Source organism: Diplotaxodon limnothrissa, linkage group LG8 (genome assembly GCF_057381915.1).
Source record: "Diplotaxodon limnothrissa isolate DT_005_m linkage group LG8, D_limnothrissa_male_GT1.1, whole genome shotgun sequence".
NCBI lineage: Eukaryota > Metazoa > Chordata > Actinopteri > Cichliformes > Cichlidae > Diplotaxodon > Diplotaxodon limnothrissa.
Window position 1 is genome coordinate 17,870,831 of NC_140603.1, and position 11,799 is coordinate 17,882,629.

Consider the following 11,799-nt stretch of genomic DNA (forward strand, 5'->3'; position numbering starts at 1 on the left):
TGAAACACAAAAGGAAGCTCACCGCTTTTGTTGCTGCCATAAATGCCATTAGTTCAGGGAGGTCCATGAACCAATGAACATGCTCCATGCACCACTCAGCAGGCCATTTGTAAATATGTGTACAAATGGTTGGTTTTTTGTACTGTTTTTATCAATAAATGTCAGCAACAAAGGACATACAAAGGACATGTGTTGATTTCTCCCTAAGATGGCAAACTGAAACACTCCACTCCCCCACCCCCTCAATCACTCACCCCCACTCCCCTCCCTCCAGAATTCCTAGGTAACGACCTAATATACATATGAATGACTAGCCAATTTAGCTTCCACTTCCACCATTTGACTGCTCTCGGGTTTTATAGGTAGAAAGGTAGAAGCCTGGGGATGCTAGTGTTGAGCTTGTTTGCTTTATTCTTATGTGGGCACTTCACACTGGGTAAAGTTTTGCCTGACTTCAATTGTTATGCTCCGGCTTCAGTGCAGATGTGCTGATCCTTATTGACATTTTGTTATTCTGTCTGAAAGATTGAGTTTATATTCAACAATACAACCAAGCTGATTGTGCCTAACAGGATTATCTGCCAGCTTGCCAAAACACTGCCTGGAATCTGCATATCTGGCAACGCAGGCAGGAGAAACAAAGAGGCAAATTAGCAAAAGCTGTCGAAATTATTTTCTTTGTGGCCAAATTTTCATTTTGTTTATTACTTATGAAGGGTGTTGCAAATTTGATTGAACTGTGCAAAACAAGCAACCACTTTTAATAATTCTAACAGGCAAGGGTTTTTTTTTTTTTAAGCAAAACAAAACACAAACAAAAAGAGTAAAGAAAAGGAAAAACAAGCCAAGTGAATTCAGATGTAGTTGTTGTTATGCTTACCTTAATGTCCCACCCCAGATATCAGTTCCCACAAGACTTGCAATTTCTTAAACTGGGTCAAAAATTAGTTTTTAGTTGTTGGTTATGGATTCCTGCACTTGCAACTTTACTAGTGTGAGTCTCAGGGTGAGATTAAATAAAACTAATTTTAATCCTGTGTGGTAAAAGTTCTGAGAACCCCTTGCCCCAGTTTAATACCCTGAGTAGCTTTCTATCTGATCAGGGGCTCCTAAAGCTCTCCAGTCCTGGACGCAATTTAGAGAGAATTTGTCAATGAGTCTTAGACATGGTAGACACGGTACAATGTTTCCAACGTGGATTCACCACCTCTGGTGTGGATACTTACTCATAATTTGACATATTGATGCAATGATACATGGCCGACAACAGTTAGTTCAATAGTAATATTTTTAGTGTAGTGTGGATGAGATTTTAAAAATAGGACATAACCAATGGGCAATGACTTAATGAAGTACCAGCCTTTCACCCATGTTGCATCCACCTAGGGCAGCATCCTTTTTCATCAGTGTTCTCAAAACACAGCTGCAGCAGTTATTTGAGGTCAGAATCCCATTTATTTCTGAGTCTAACAGCATCTCAGGGACAACATGAAGATTTTAGTGTAAATCCCATTCACATTAATGTAAATGGACACCATATAGACAAGACTGAGAGGTAATATCGATAAAATGATTATTTCTCACAGGAAATGGTATAAAAGAAATGGGCTCCTGGATATAAATCCATATATAAGGGATTAAATTATCACCATTTGGTAAACCTAATTGCAGAGAGTCAGGTTTGCAGCTTCTTTGCATAAACCCTGACAGTGAGCAGACATACCTGACAGGATGCTCAATAGTGAGTTAATTACAAAATGTAATGATATATTTACACCTTCTATTGTTAACATGCAGTTACATTCATAGCTGTTCCAGTCAATATTTTGATTTGGGCAAAAAGATAAAATGACTGAAGTGTCACTGGTGGTGACAAATGCAAAGAGCATTTTATACAAACATTGCAGCTTTCCAGAGCATCTTAGACTTAAACTTATTGCTGCGGTTTTTCAGACCTTACCTTTGTAATCGATGTTCATTTCAGGAGCAGCAGCTGGCTATTTTGAGTGAAAAAACAGAAGACTTCATTCTGTCTGCTCAACACCACATGGCACAAAGACGTAATAAGCAATCAGAGTAAATCAGTTACATGTTTGTGAGGGTGGAGACCAAAAGTAAGCAAAAAAAATGAAGTTCACACTTGGCCAGAAACTTGGCACAAAGTTGCAGGATTCAAAGGTGAGTATTTAGGGTCTACTTTTAAAGGCCACAGCATGAAATGTGTTATTTGTGACGTGCAGTGTTGGGAAGGTTACTTTTAAAATGTATTCCGTTACAGAATACAGAATACATGCCCCAAAATGTATTCTGTAACGTATTCCGTTACGTTACTCAATGAGCGTAACGTATTCTGAATACTTTGGATTACTTAATATATTATCATGCTTTTTACAACTACGTGAATGTACTATTGCTGTGATTTATTACTGTTACTGAAGGTTCGCGGCTCCGAACCGTAGTAAAGGGACCGCTGACTGATACAGCGGGTTCCGTGTTGGGCTCGTAGCCGAAAAATAGCTTTACTTTGTTGTGTGGGTCAACTTTGCTTGCGAGAGACAGAGAGAGGCGTTGAAAGGCTGCTCCAACGGAACTTATTGTTTCGAAGGAAAACACGAACACGGCGTACAGTCGAGTCTTAATAGCTTACTTACAACTGGGCTCGTCAGGCACTCTTCTTGGCTGAAGTGGTTATTATTATATTTACATGCTTCCAGCTCCCGTTTTTGCTCGATGACAACTCGTACTTTTCCACTCGCCTTTTTCTCCCTCCTCGCGTTCACAGACACATAACGGGTATGGCAGTCCATTCACCCTGCAGCACGGACTACACTGCCCATGATGCTACATTCTTTAGAGCATTCTGTAGCATTCTGCCTATTAGCTTAGCACAACAACAACAACAACGAAAAGGCGCTCTCTCACCCAGGAAACACTAGAGAGAGAGCGTCACCCTGTAACCATGACAACCGTAACGCTGCCATCTGGAACAATAGAACGTAGCTGTCAAACAAAACCCAAACAGTCCTGACCCGCGACAATATGAAACAGGAAAGTACCACCGTGTAATCCATTTATTTCAACAAAGTAACTGTATTCTGAATACTTTGGATTACTTAATATATTATCATGCTTTTTACAACTACGTGAATGTACTATTGCTGTGATTTATTACTGTTACTGAAGGTTCGCGGCTCCGAACCGTAGTAAAGGGACCGCTGACTGATACAGCGGGTTCCGTGTTGGGCTCGTAGCCGAAAAATAGCTTTACTTTGTTGTGTGGGTCAACTTTGCTTGCGAGAGACAGAGAGAGGCGTTGAAAGGCTGCTCCAACGGAACTTACTGTTTCGAAGGAAAACACGAACACGGCGTACAGTCGAGTCTTAATAGCTTACTTACAACTGGGCTCGTCAGGCACTCTTCTTGGCTGAAGTGGTTATTATTATATTTACATGCTTCCAGCTCCCGTTTTTGCTCGATGACAACTCGTACTTTTCCACTCGCCTTTTTCTCCCTCCTCGCGTTCACAGACACATAACGGGTATGGCAGTCCATTCACCCTGCAGCACGGACTACACTGCCCATGATGCTACATTCTTTAGAGCATTCTGTAGCATTCTGCCTATTAGCTTAGCACAACAACAACAACAACGAAAAGGCGCTCTCTCACCCAGGAAACACTAGAGAGAGAGCGTCACCCTGTAACCATGACAACCGTAACGCTGCCATCTGGAACAATAGAACGTAGCTGTCAAACAAAACCCAAACAGTCCTGACCCGCGACAATATGAAACAGGAAAGTACCACCGTGTAATCCATTTATTTCAACAAAGTAACTGTATTCTGAATACCACCTTTTTAAACGGTAACTGTAATGGAATACAGTTACTCATATTTTGTATTTTAAATACGTAACGGCGGTACATGTATTCCATTACTCCCCAACACTGGTGACGTGAGATTAATATTTGTAATATCACAGAGATCTATGCCTTAGTGTAATTCATGTAGCGTTCATCCTCCGATAACTGCTTTTTAGGCAGTGGGGAGAGGACGAACAAGTAGAGAACTACACATCTTTACATAACAGCACTGTAAACTTAGATTTCTGGAAGCTAATGAAACTCCAACAGTTACAAAAGCCGTTGTGGTCACTGGTTAGTTGTTAACTGTATCCGTTTTAGATGCTGAGCATACTTATTTGTTTTCTGGGGGTTTGCTGCAAATATCTGCCTGCTGCAGTTGAAAATAACTATAAGGGTGGCGAGAGTAACAGAAAATTTGTGGACGGTTAAACAGTGATCCTTTAAATATTGTCTGTAAGCATAGGAAATACTTTCTTTTACTCAGGCATCTGGAGATAAATAATTCAACAGCTATGCATTCCCTTCCAAACATAACCCTCTGCTGTGCCTCAGATACTCTTTTAGCTCTTCTGTAGAGTGAAGGATATGTATTCAGGTATTATTATAATTACATGCTGTATAGGATGTGTTATTTATTACAAGGCATACACTTCATCGATAATAGGTAATATATATAAAGTCTTGCTTTCTCCGAGAATTTGCTGCATTTGGACGGTCACAGATGATCGCGCTGGAAAGTTAGCATTTCTCATTTAAGATCTGAAGATGCTCTGGGGCTGTAGAGTGATACACTCCAGAGTGGTAGTCACTTTTAGCGCACACACACGTCTGCAAAAAAAAAAGTAATTGACATAAATAAAACAAAGCACAGGGTCTGAGTGAGATTTGATTTATTTATGCATTTATTTGTGATTAATTTGCTGTTTTCTGTGTGTCAGGGACAGAATACACAACCATCTGCAACAATAGAGAGTGTTTTTGTGTATGCGTGTGTGGGCGTCTGTGTGTTCGCGGCCACATGCTAAGCCACAGAAGGTTTCCAGTGTTAAGTCTCCCCTCTGGCTCTGTGAGAGAGAGAAGGAGGGAGATTACAGTGCCTATTGCCAACTTCAAAGTGTCTACTGGTGTTGTGCCAGGTCAGCATGTTTACACAGGAGAATTGGTGTTGGGACACACAGGATCATAGGCACACACACACACACAGTCTTCTGCATGCACATGTGTAGACACACCTTATCGCCTGCTCTGGCTCCTGAACATGCACGCACACACAACGCGCACACTGCCCAGAGTGTATTGGTCTTATCAGTGGTCCCAGTGAGTTAGGGGAGGCATTTAATCAGGGTCAGCGCACAGCTCTTGGCATCAAACTGATTCCACCATCTCTCTCTCTCTCTTCCTCCTCTCTTCCATGTCTTTTTTTTTCTCACTGCTCACTCTACTTTTCGTGTAGTCGGCTAAATATTGCCCAGCAACAAAGTTTTGTTCCGAAAAAGTTAAAACTGGATCACAGGAGGCTTCAAAATAGTTTCACTTTTCATAAACTTTTCCAGCTACTTTTGAAAACATTGTAATACTGTTGCCGCCTTCACAGTTACTCATTTGGACCTGTGTGGTAAATAAAGTGGTTTGAGTTAAATCAATAGTTAGACATTCTGGGAATTGCACACATTTGCTTCTGCTGGTGGAGTGTTAGCTGAAAGGGCACAACATAACAGATGGAAATGGAGGTCCAGCTAACCTGGATCTGTCCAACACGTACACCTAAAGAGACCAGCTATTAAATCACAGCCGATATAAAAATAGATAAAACCTTTTTTAATCCCACGTGTGTATGTAGACTGGATTTGGCCCCCTTTTATCTTCAGATCTGCATTAATTCTTCATGGCATAGATTCAACAAGGTAATGGAAACATTCCTCAGAGATTTGGTCCGTATTGACGTGATAGCAATTGCTGCACGTTTGCACATCCATGATATCTCATATTAAACCACATCCCTAAAGCTGCTCTATTTGACTGAGATCTAGTGACTGTAGAGGCCATTTGATTGAACCAATTAGAGATTATTTGAGGTTTGAGGCTTTGCACATCATCCTTCTGGAAGCAGCCATCACATGGGTACACTGTGGTTCCGTTGTGTCGTGAGTTCTCAGAATAGACTACTTGCACTAGGGCATGTGACGTATTTCCATTTCCAAATAGTACCGCTTGTGCGTTTCCGGTACGTTTGCTTATCTATCGGTAGCTATGCTAATGTCGCTTCAGAATGAGTATAAAAAGGAAAGTATTTAAAACAGAACATTTTCAAAAACAGGAGAAGAAATACTCCGAGCATTGCTGTGTCCCACTTTGTTCAGCTTCAGCCAAATTTAACGGCATACTAAGTTTTCATGCCTTTCCGACCCATTCCGACTTGAGAAGACAATGGCTGGTAAATATACGCCGGGATCATTTCACGATTACCTCTCACACCAGGGTCTGCTGCAGACACTTTGCCAGTGATCAACTCATAGAGCCAACAACCCTCGATGGTCGAAGGAGGCTTATTAAAGGTGCTGTACCAACACTTTTTGAGTGGAATGGCTATAAAGTTGAACCACCGCGGCGTAGTGTTTGGGAGAGAACGGAGCGACGCCCTGAACTAGTTCCTCCTGACGATCAAGAAGAGCAAAGTCTTACAAGAGATCATGACTACTGCTCAGTCTCTGAGCCGTCTGCATTGGACATATCTGCATCAGCTGCAGAAGACCTGTCCGAAGACGTGGAGACTCTGAGGAAGGAAATACAGGAGTTACGTGTCCAGCGAGAATTTGGGTTACAGCGTTTTGCTGGCTCCGACACTGACATCCGATTCTATACCAGGTACACCTAAGTTCTATTCAAGCTAACTGTTTAAAATATACCAAGGTCACCATCAGTTAAATTTCGAAAGTTTTTCCAGTCTTAATGAAAACAAAATAGAAATTTACTTTTTCTCTGCTGATTGTATGTTTTATGTAGATGCTTTAGTATTTAAACGATATCCTAATGCTACAGGTAAAATACAACACCAAATACTCTTAATCAGACTATTTTATACAGCAATGCCATTAGCATATTTGTCACAGTTCACATTATTTTTATGTCAGTGTGTAATGTTAATTAATGATTGACACGATGTATGGCTCTCTCGTGAATAGATTTCCAAGCTATGATCATTTGATGGCATTCTGGGTTTTGATTGAGCCTTGCATCTATAAAATGATCCGGGTTTCAAGAGCCAAGTCAGCTGCCAATCGGAACGAAGAAGTGTTGACACCTGCACGCACATCAACAGTAGGTTATGGGTTTGTTGGTAGTTAGAACTAGAGGTGTAATGTTATTGTATTTATGTACAATAACATTACATTATGTACATTATGACTCAGTATCCTTTACATACATACACCTGTGCACTACAGCACCTCATTGTTTACCCCATGGTACAGTATGGTATGCCTAACCATTACAAAACATTTAGCCAAGAAAAGAATAATTTTACTAGTTCATAGCTTAAGGAGTAACATTTTCCCTTTTGTTTTCACCTTCCAGAGGCAGCTGCTACAGCCAATTGATGAGTTTTTTCTTTTCCTGGTTTTCCTGTCAGTTGGTTTGAAGGAGAGGGACCTGGCACACCGATTTAACATACACCAGTCCACAGTGAGCCGCATTATTGCAACATGGACAAATTTTCTTGCCACTGCACTGGGGTCTCAGTGCATCTGGCTTACACGTGAAGAAGTGCAAGCTTACCTCCCTGAGGAATTCAAAGATTTCTCAGACACCCAGATGATCCTTGACTGTACAGAGCTGAGGTGTCAGACACCATCCTCACCACTTCTCCAAAGTGAAATGTACTCTTCGTACAAATCCCACTGTACGATGAAAGCCCTGGTTGGCATAGCTCCACGTGGTCCAGTGACATTCATCTCTAATCTGTATGCTGGTTCGGTTAGTGACAAGGAACTATTCAAACAATCAGGCATTGCTGAGAAGTTGACTGAAGACATGGCAGTGATGGTAGATAAGGGCTTCCTAATCACTGATTGTTGTAAATGCAAAGTGTACTGCCCACCTTTTCTATCTAAGCAGAAGCAGATGCCAGCATACCAGGTTAAGGAGACGCAGGCCATAGCCAGACTCAGGGTACATGTGGAGCGAGTCATTAGGAGGATCAAACAGAACAAACTTTTTGATAGCATCATTACCATGTCACATGTTTATAATATCAACCAACTGTTTGCAGTGGCATGTATGCTGTCAAATTACCAGAACACAGCATTAGTTAAAAAATGGGTTAAGTGAGACAAGATGGATTTTTCCCAAGACACCAGTGCCAGTACAAGTAACTTATGGAAAATGACCTGCAGCTGAGGCCACTACAGTTGCATTTCTTCCTTCTCAGCTGACAATACTTGATTACAGAACTGGTACTTGAGTGCTGATAGTTGAGTTTCAGTTATTGATAATTCAAATTCATTGCAAATGTTTAATGTTAATAATACTGTTTAATTATATTACTATATTACTATTCAGATTCAACAAAACTGTTTATCAAAATTATAAAGTAAATCACTAAATCGTTTTAAAATCATAAGTGACATTGAGCTTTTGGAACATCAAAAATACCATTTATCATTTTCTACAGTTCAGTTGTGTTATTGTCTAAATGTATATCAGTATGCTAGGCATGGAGTTTTAAATACTTACCATGTAAATAAGTTCTGCACAAATTCAACGTTTTAATGTGTGTTTTTAAAAATTAAATTGATGCCATTGCTTAAATAACAGTTTATTGATGTCACATAAAGGTAACATGTAACAACAAAAGAATTCATGAAATATATTGAAAATAAAACATCAGTTATTTTGTTCCAGCCAGCCTGAAGGATCTGTTTTTCTTTTTGCTATGTTTTTACTGTTCATTTTTTCAAACACAGGTATCTTGGCATATATATGTAAAAAAAGAAATAGTCTGCCTTTTCTCTGATTGCATTGTGCACATCTGTATCCATGTATATTCTTTGCACTAGGTAGTCCTCTTGTGCCCACACAACAAAGTCACACCACTGCATCCCACTGATGAGCAGTTGTCCTTGCACTTGCCAGTAATATGCGTGGCTCTTTTTTAGTTTAGGGGCACCACGTTCCATCTGCACATATTTGCAGTCAATAAAGTTTTGTACATTGGGACATTTGAATTCGACGAAGCCAAACTGGGGGTATTCATTGGGGTCAAAAACAACACCATCAGGAGATGCAGCAAGCAATGGGGTGAATGACCAGACCACAGGGTGAGTAGTTAACATTCATTAGCCTACTATACTCTGCTGCTATTGCAGGCTCCATCTCAGTTCCTCTCCTCATGTCTGCTGTCTGCCTTGTTCCCTTCAATATACGCTCTGCTAGTGACTCGGCCGAGCTCTGGCCTCTGACGTGACACACCTCCCGAAACCTAGAGGCAGTCACTCTGGGCCTGCGGAGCTGATGCCACTCAGACGAAGAGCTTTGCTCACGTGTAGCTTCCTCTATTTTGTGAGCCATTTCCAGAGTTACAGACAAGCTTTTCAGATGCAGAAGCTCTTCTTCTGAGCACACAAACACACAATCTGATGGCAAGATGTCATACCCCTCCAGAGGCAAGTGCGGTGTTGGTGGTGCATCGCGGTGTAGTGTGATGTACGGGGTTGTCAAAACCGGCTGCTGATATGACAGAACACTGCCCTCCTGCACCAGCCCAAAGGCACTTTCCACAAGGGGCTTGTCAGGTCTCATGTTCATTGTGGTCACAAGTGGCCTGTCCTCAATATTAAATTTTGCATATGCCTCCGTTATTCTGAACAAGCAGGGATCTGGTAACGGACCCACCATGCCTCTGTAGAAGCCACTCCTAAAGAAAACATCAATGACAATAATGTAAGGAAGAAGGTTGTTATACTGAACAACAACTAAACTAAAAACTAAAAGGTGTAAAACAGTGGTGCATAAGTTAGAGACTGGGATGTATATGTACATGACTGAGTTAGCCGTCTTCAGAAAGTGTAATGTTGTATGTAAATTAATACCTATTCTGACACATGTATGTATGAAAAAAATAGCAACATACATTTGTAACACGTGAAACCAAATTTTACAAATGTAATTACCGTACTCCAGTCTGGGCCATCCTATTTGGTACTGGCTTAGTGAAGATCATGGAGTTGATGGGTCCTGGCTTCACACCCTAACAGAAGACACATTTACTATGGATGGTGTTGCTGTTCATATGTAAACATGGACTAATTCAAAAACTTTAACCTCATTTAAATTACCACTGTCCGTGGCTTGTGCCATTGCTGTTCAGATTCCGTGCAGCTATGCACAGGGGGGACAACCGGCACTCTGAGTTGTGAGTAGTGTGCTGTTTGGAAGAGCAGTGCCACTGTGTGATTGCACATAACAGCGCCTGCCACACAGGAGCACTGGCTATGTGTCAGTATCACCGGCGATGAATCCAGAAGCTTAATCTAAGAAGAAAGAACGAAAATTAAAAATGTAACATCTTCATGGAAGAGCCGAACAGGAACATAGTTCAGTGTTATGGTTACGCACCCTCCTGAATGCTTAGTGTTTCCTTCTCTCCCTATTAAAACAACTTAACCATGCTTGATAACTGTAATAACTTAGATTGTGTATATTTGCAGTATTAACTTGTTGTCAAATGTTTCTGATCACCCAAACACACGTTGATTTAACTATCTGACTAGTCAAATTAGGAGTGATAAAGCAGGGAGACAAGGAAAACATTCAAGTTGATGGGCCTTTAGGAATGAACTTAACTAATGCTTAAATGAACTGAACCCCACTGAACGGGGATTAACAACTTTACACAGCTTCCTGCCTACACTTAGTCTGTGTGGTGCCTCACTCTTCCTCATCGACCTGTAGCACAGGGCTCTCACACCGACCTCCCCTGACAACCTGTCTTTATTGGACACTGAATAAAGATACAAGTACCATTAGCATTATTTCTGTATTACTCATGTCAGCACGTCTTAAACATATATATTTTACACTTAGCAAGAGTAGCATTAGGTAGTTAACTACCTCCATAGTTAGCCAACTACCTAACGCCATTATAACAGTGTCTAACTACAAAAGTGACATTAGTTAAGAAAACCTCAACTATAGTTTAGGACGACATAAAACACCGTTTAAGAAAACATGTAATGTAGAGAACTGACATCAAATGAAGGACATAGCGGAGTAACGTAGTGTTTGCATTTGACGTTAGCTAGCGTTTCTTTGTCGGTTAATTTACGTTTTCTTACCTTCGTAGTTGTGTATATATGATGCAGCATATAACTTAAATCCTTTATCTAATTTGCTGGCGGGGGTAGTCATCACTCTGCAAATCCGATGAACATCGGTGATGTTCAATTTTGGGAGCTCTTGTAGGCAGCGAGTGTAGAACGTCGCCATGGTTTAACCGCACCGGAAGCACTGGGGCAGGACTACATAGAACGCGGAAGTGTTAGTGCAAGTAGTCCATTGGCTCCCTGAGCAAAAGAATGACAACACCACGGGACGAAAGTTTGATACCATCATGGGGAAGCTCGCGGTTCTCCAACGGGAGATTGAGAGACCTGTGTCGGAGTGTTAAAGAACAGCTTTGAAATTCTCATGAGTTGTTTGCAAAAGAAAAATCACCATCATAATCCGGCTACCCCTTCGGCGCCACCTGTGGGCTCAAGGCTGGAGCCGAACAAAAACTCCCTGATAACGACTGTGTTGAGTCTGTTCCTTCCCATTCCATGCAAGGCCACCTGGGTTGGCTGGAAGACTGTTTACTTAGCCTGGCAGGGCCAAGGACACTGTCTCAGCTGAACTATGGACGCGCACATACATACATATACTGATACTGATACTTACCCCA

At 41.2% G+C, this 11,799-nt stretch overlaps 2 protein-coding genes across 3 annotated transcripts; one reads left to right on the forward strand and one right to left on the reverse strand.

Moving 5' to 3' along the window:
- The first annotated feature begins 6,077 nt into the window (after positions 1–6,077).
- LOC146626694 (uncharacterized) lies at positions 6,078–8,288 on the forward strand. Its single transcript, XM_085360743.1, has 3 exons — positions 6,078–6,728; positions 7,046–7,181; positions 7,437–8,288. Exons 1-3 carry the CDS (start codon positions 6,133–6,135, stop codon positions 8,187–8,189), a joined length of 1,485 nt encoding a protein of 494 aa, XP_085216869.1. The 5' UTR covers positions 6,078–6,132; the 3' UTR covers positions 8,190–8,288.
- Positions 8,289–8,780: 492 nt separating this feature from the next.
- LOC146626695 (uncharacterized) lies at positions 8,781–11,406 on the reverse strand. Of its 2 annotated transcripts, XM_085360745.1 has the most exons (5): positions 11,195–11,406; positions 10,769–10,860; positions 10,196–10,390; positions 10,031–10,107; positions 8,781–9,774 (listed from the first exon to the last, which is right to left on the reverse strand). In XM_085360745.1, exons 1-5 carry the CDS (start codon positions 11,343–11,345, stop codon positions 9,135–9,137), a joined length of 1,155 nt encoding a protein of 384 aa, XP_085216871.1. In that variant the 5' UTR covers positions 11,346–11,406; the 3' UTR covers positions 8,781–9,134. The 2 variants fall into 2 exon arrangements, with proteins under 2 accessions (XP_085216871.1, XP_085216870.1); XM_085360744.1 differs by lacking the exon at positions 10,769–10,860 and having other exon boundaries at positions 8,788–9,774; positions 11,195–11,273.
- Between the last annotated feature and the right edge of the window lie 393 nt (positions 11,407–11,799).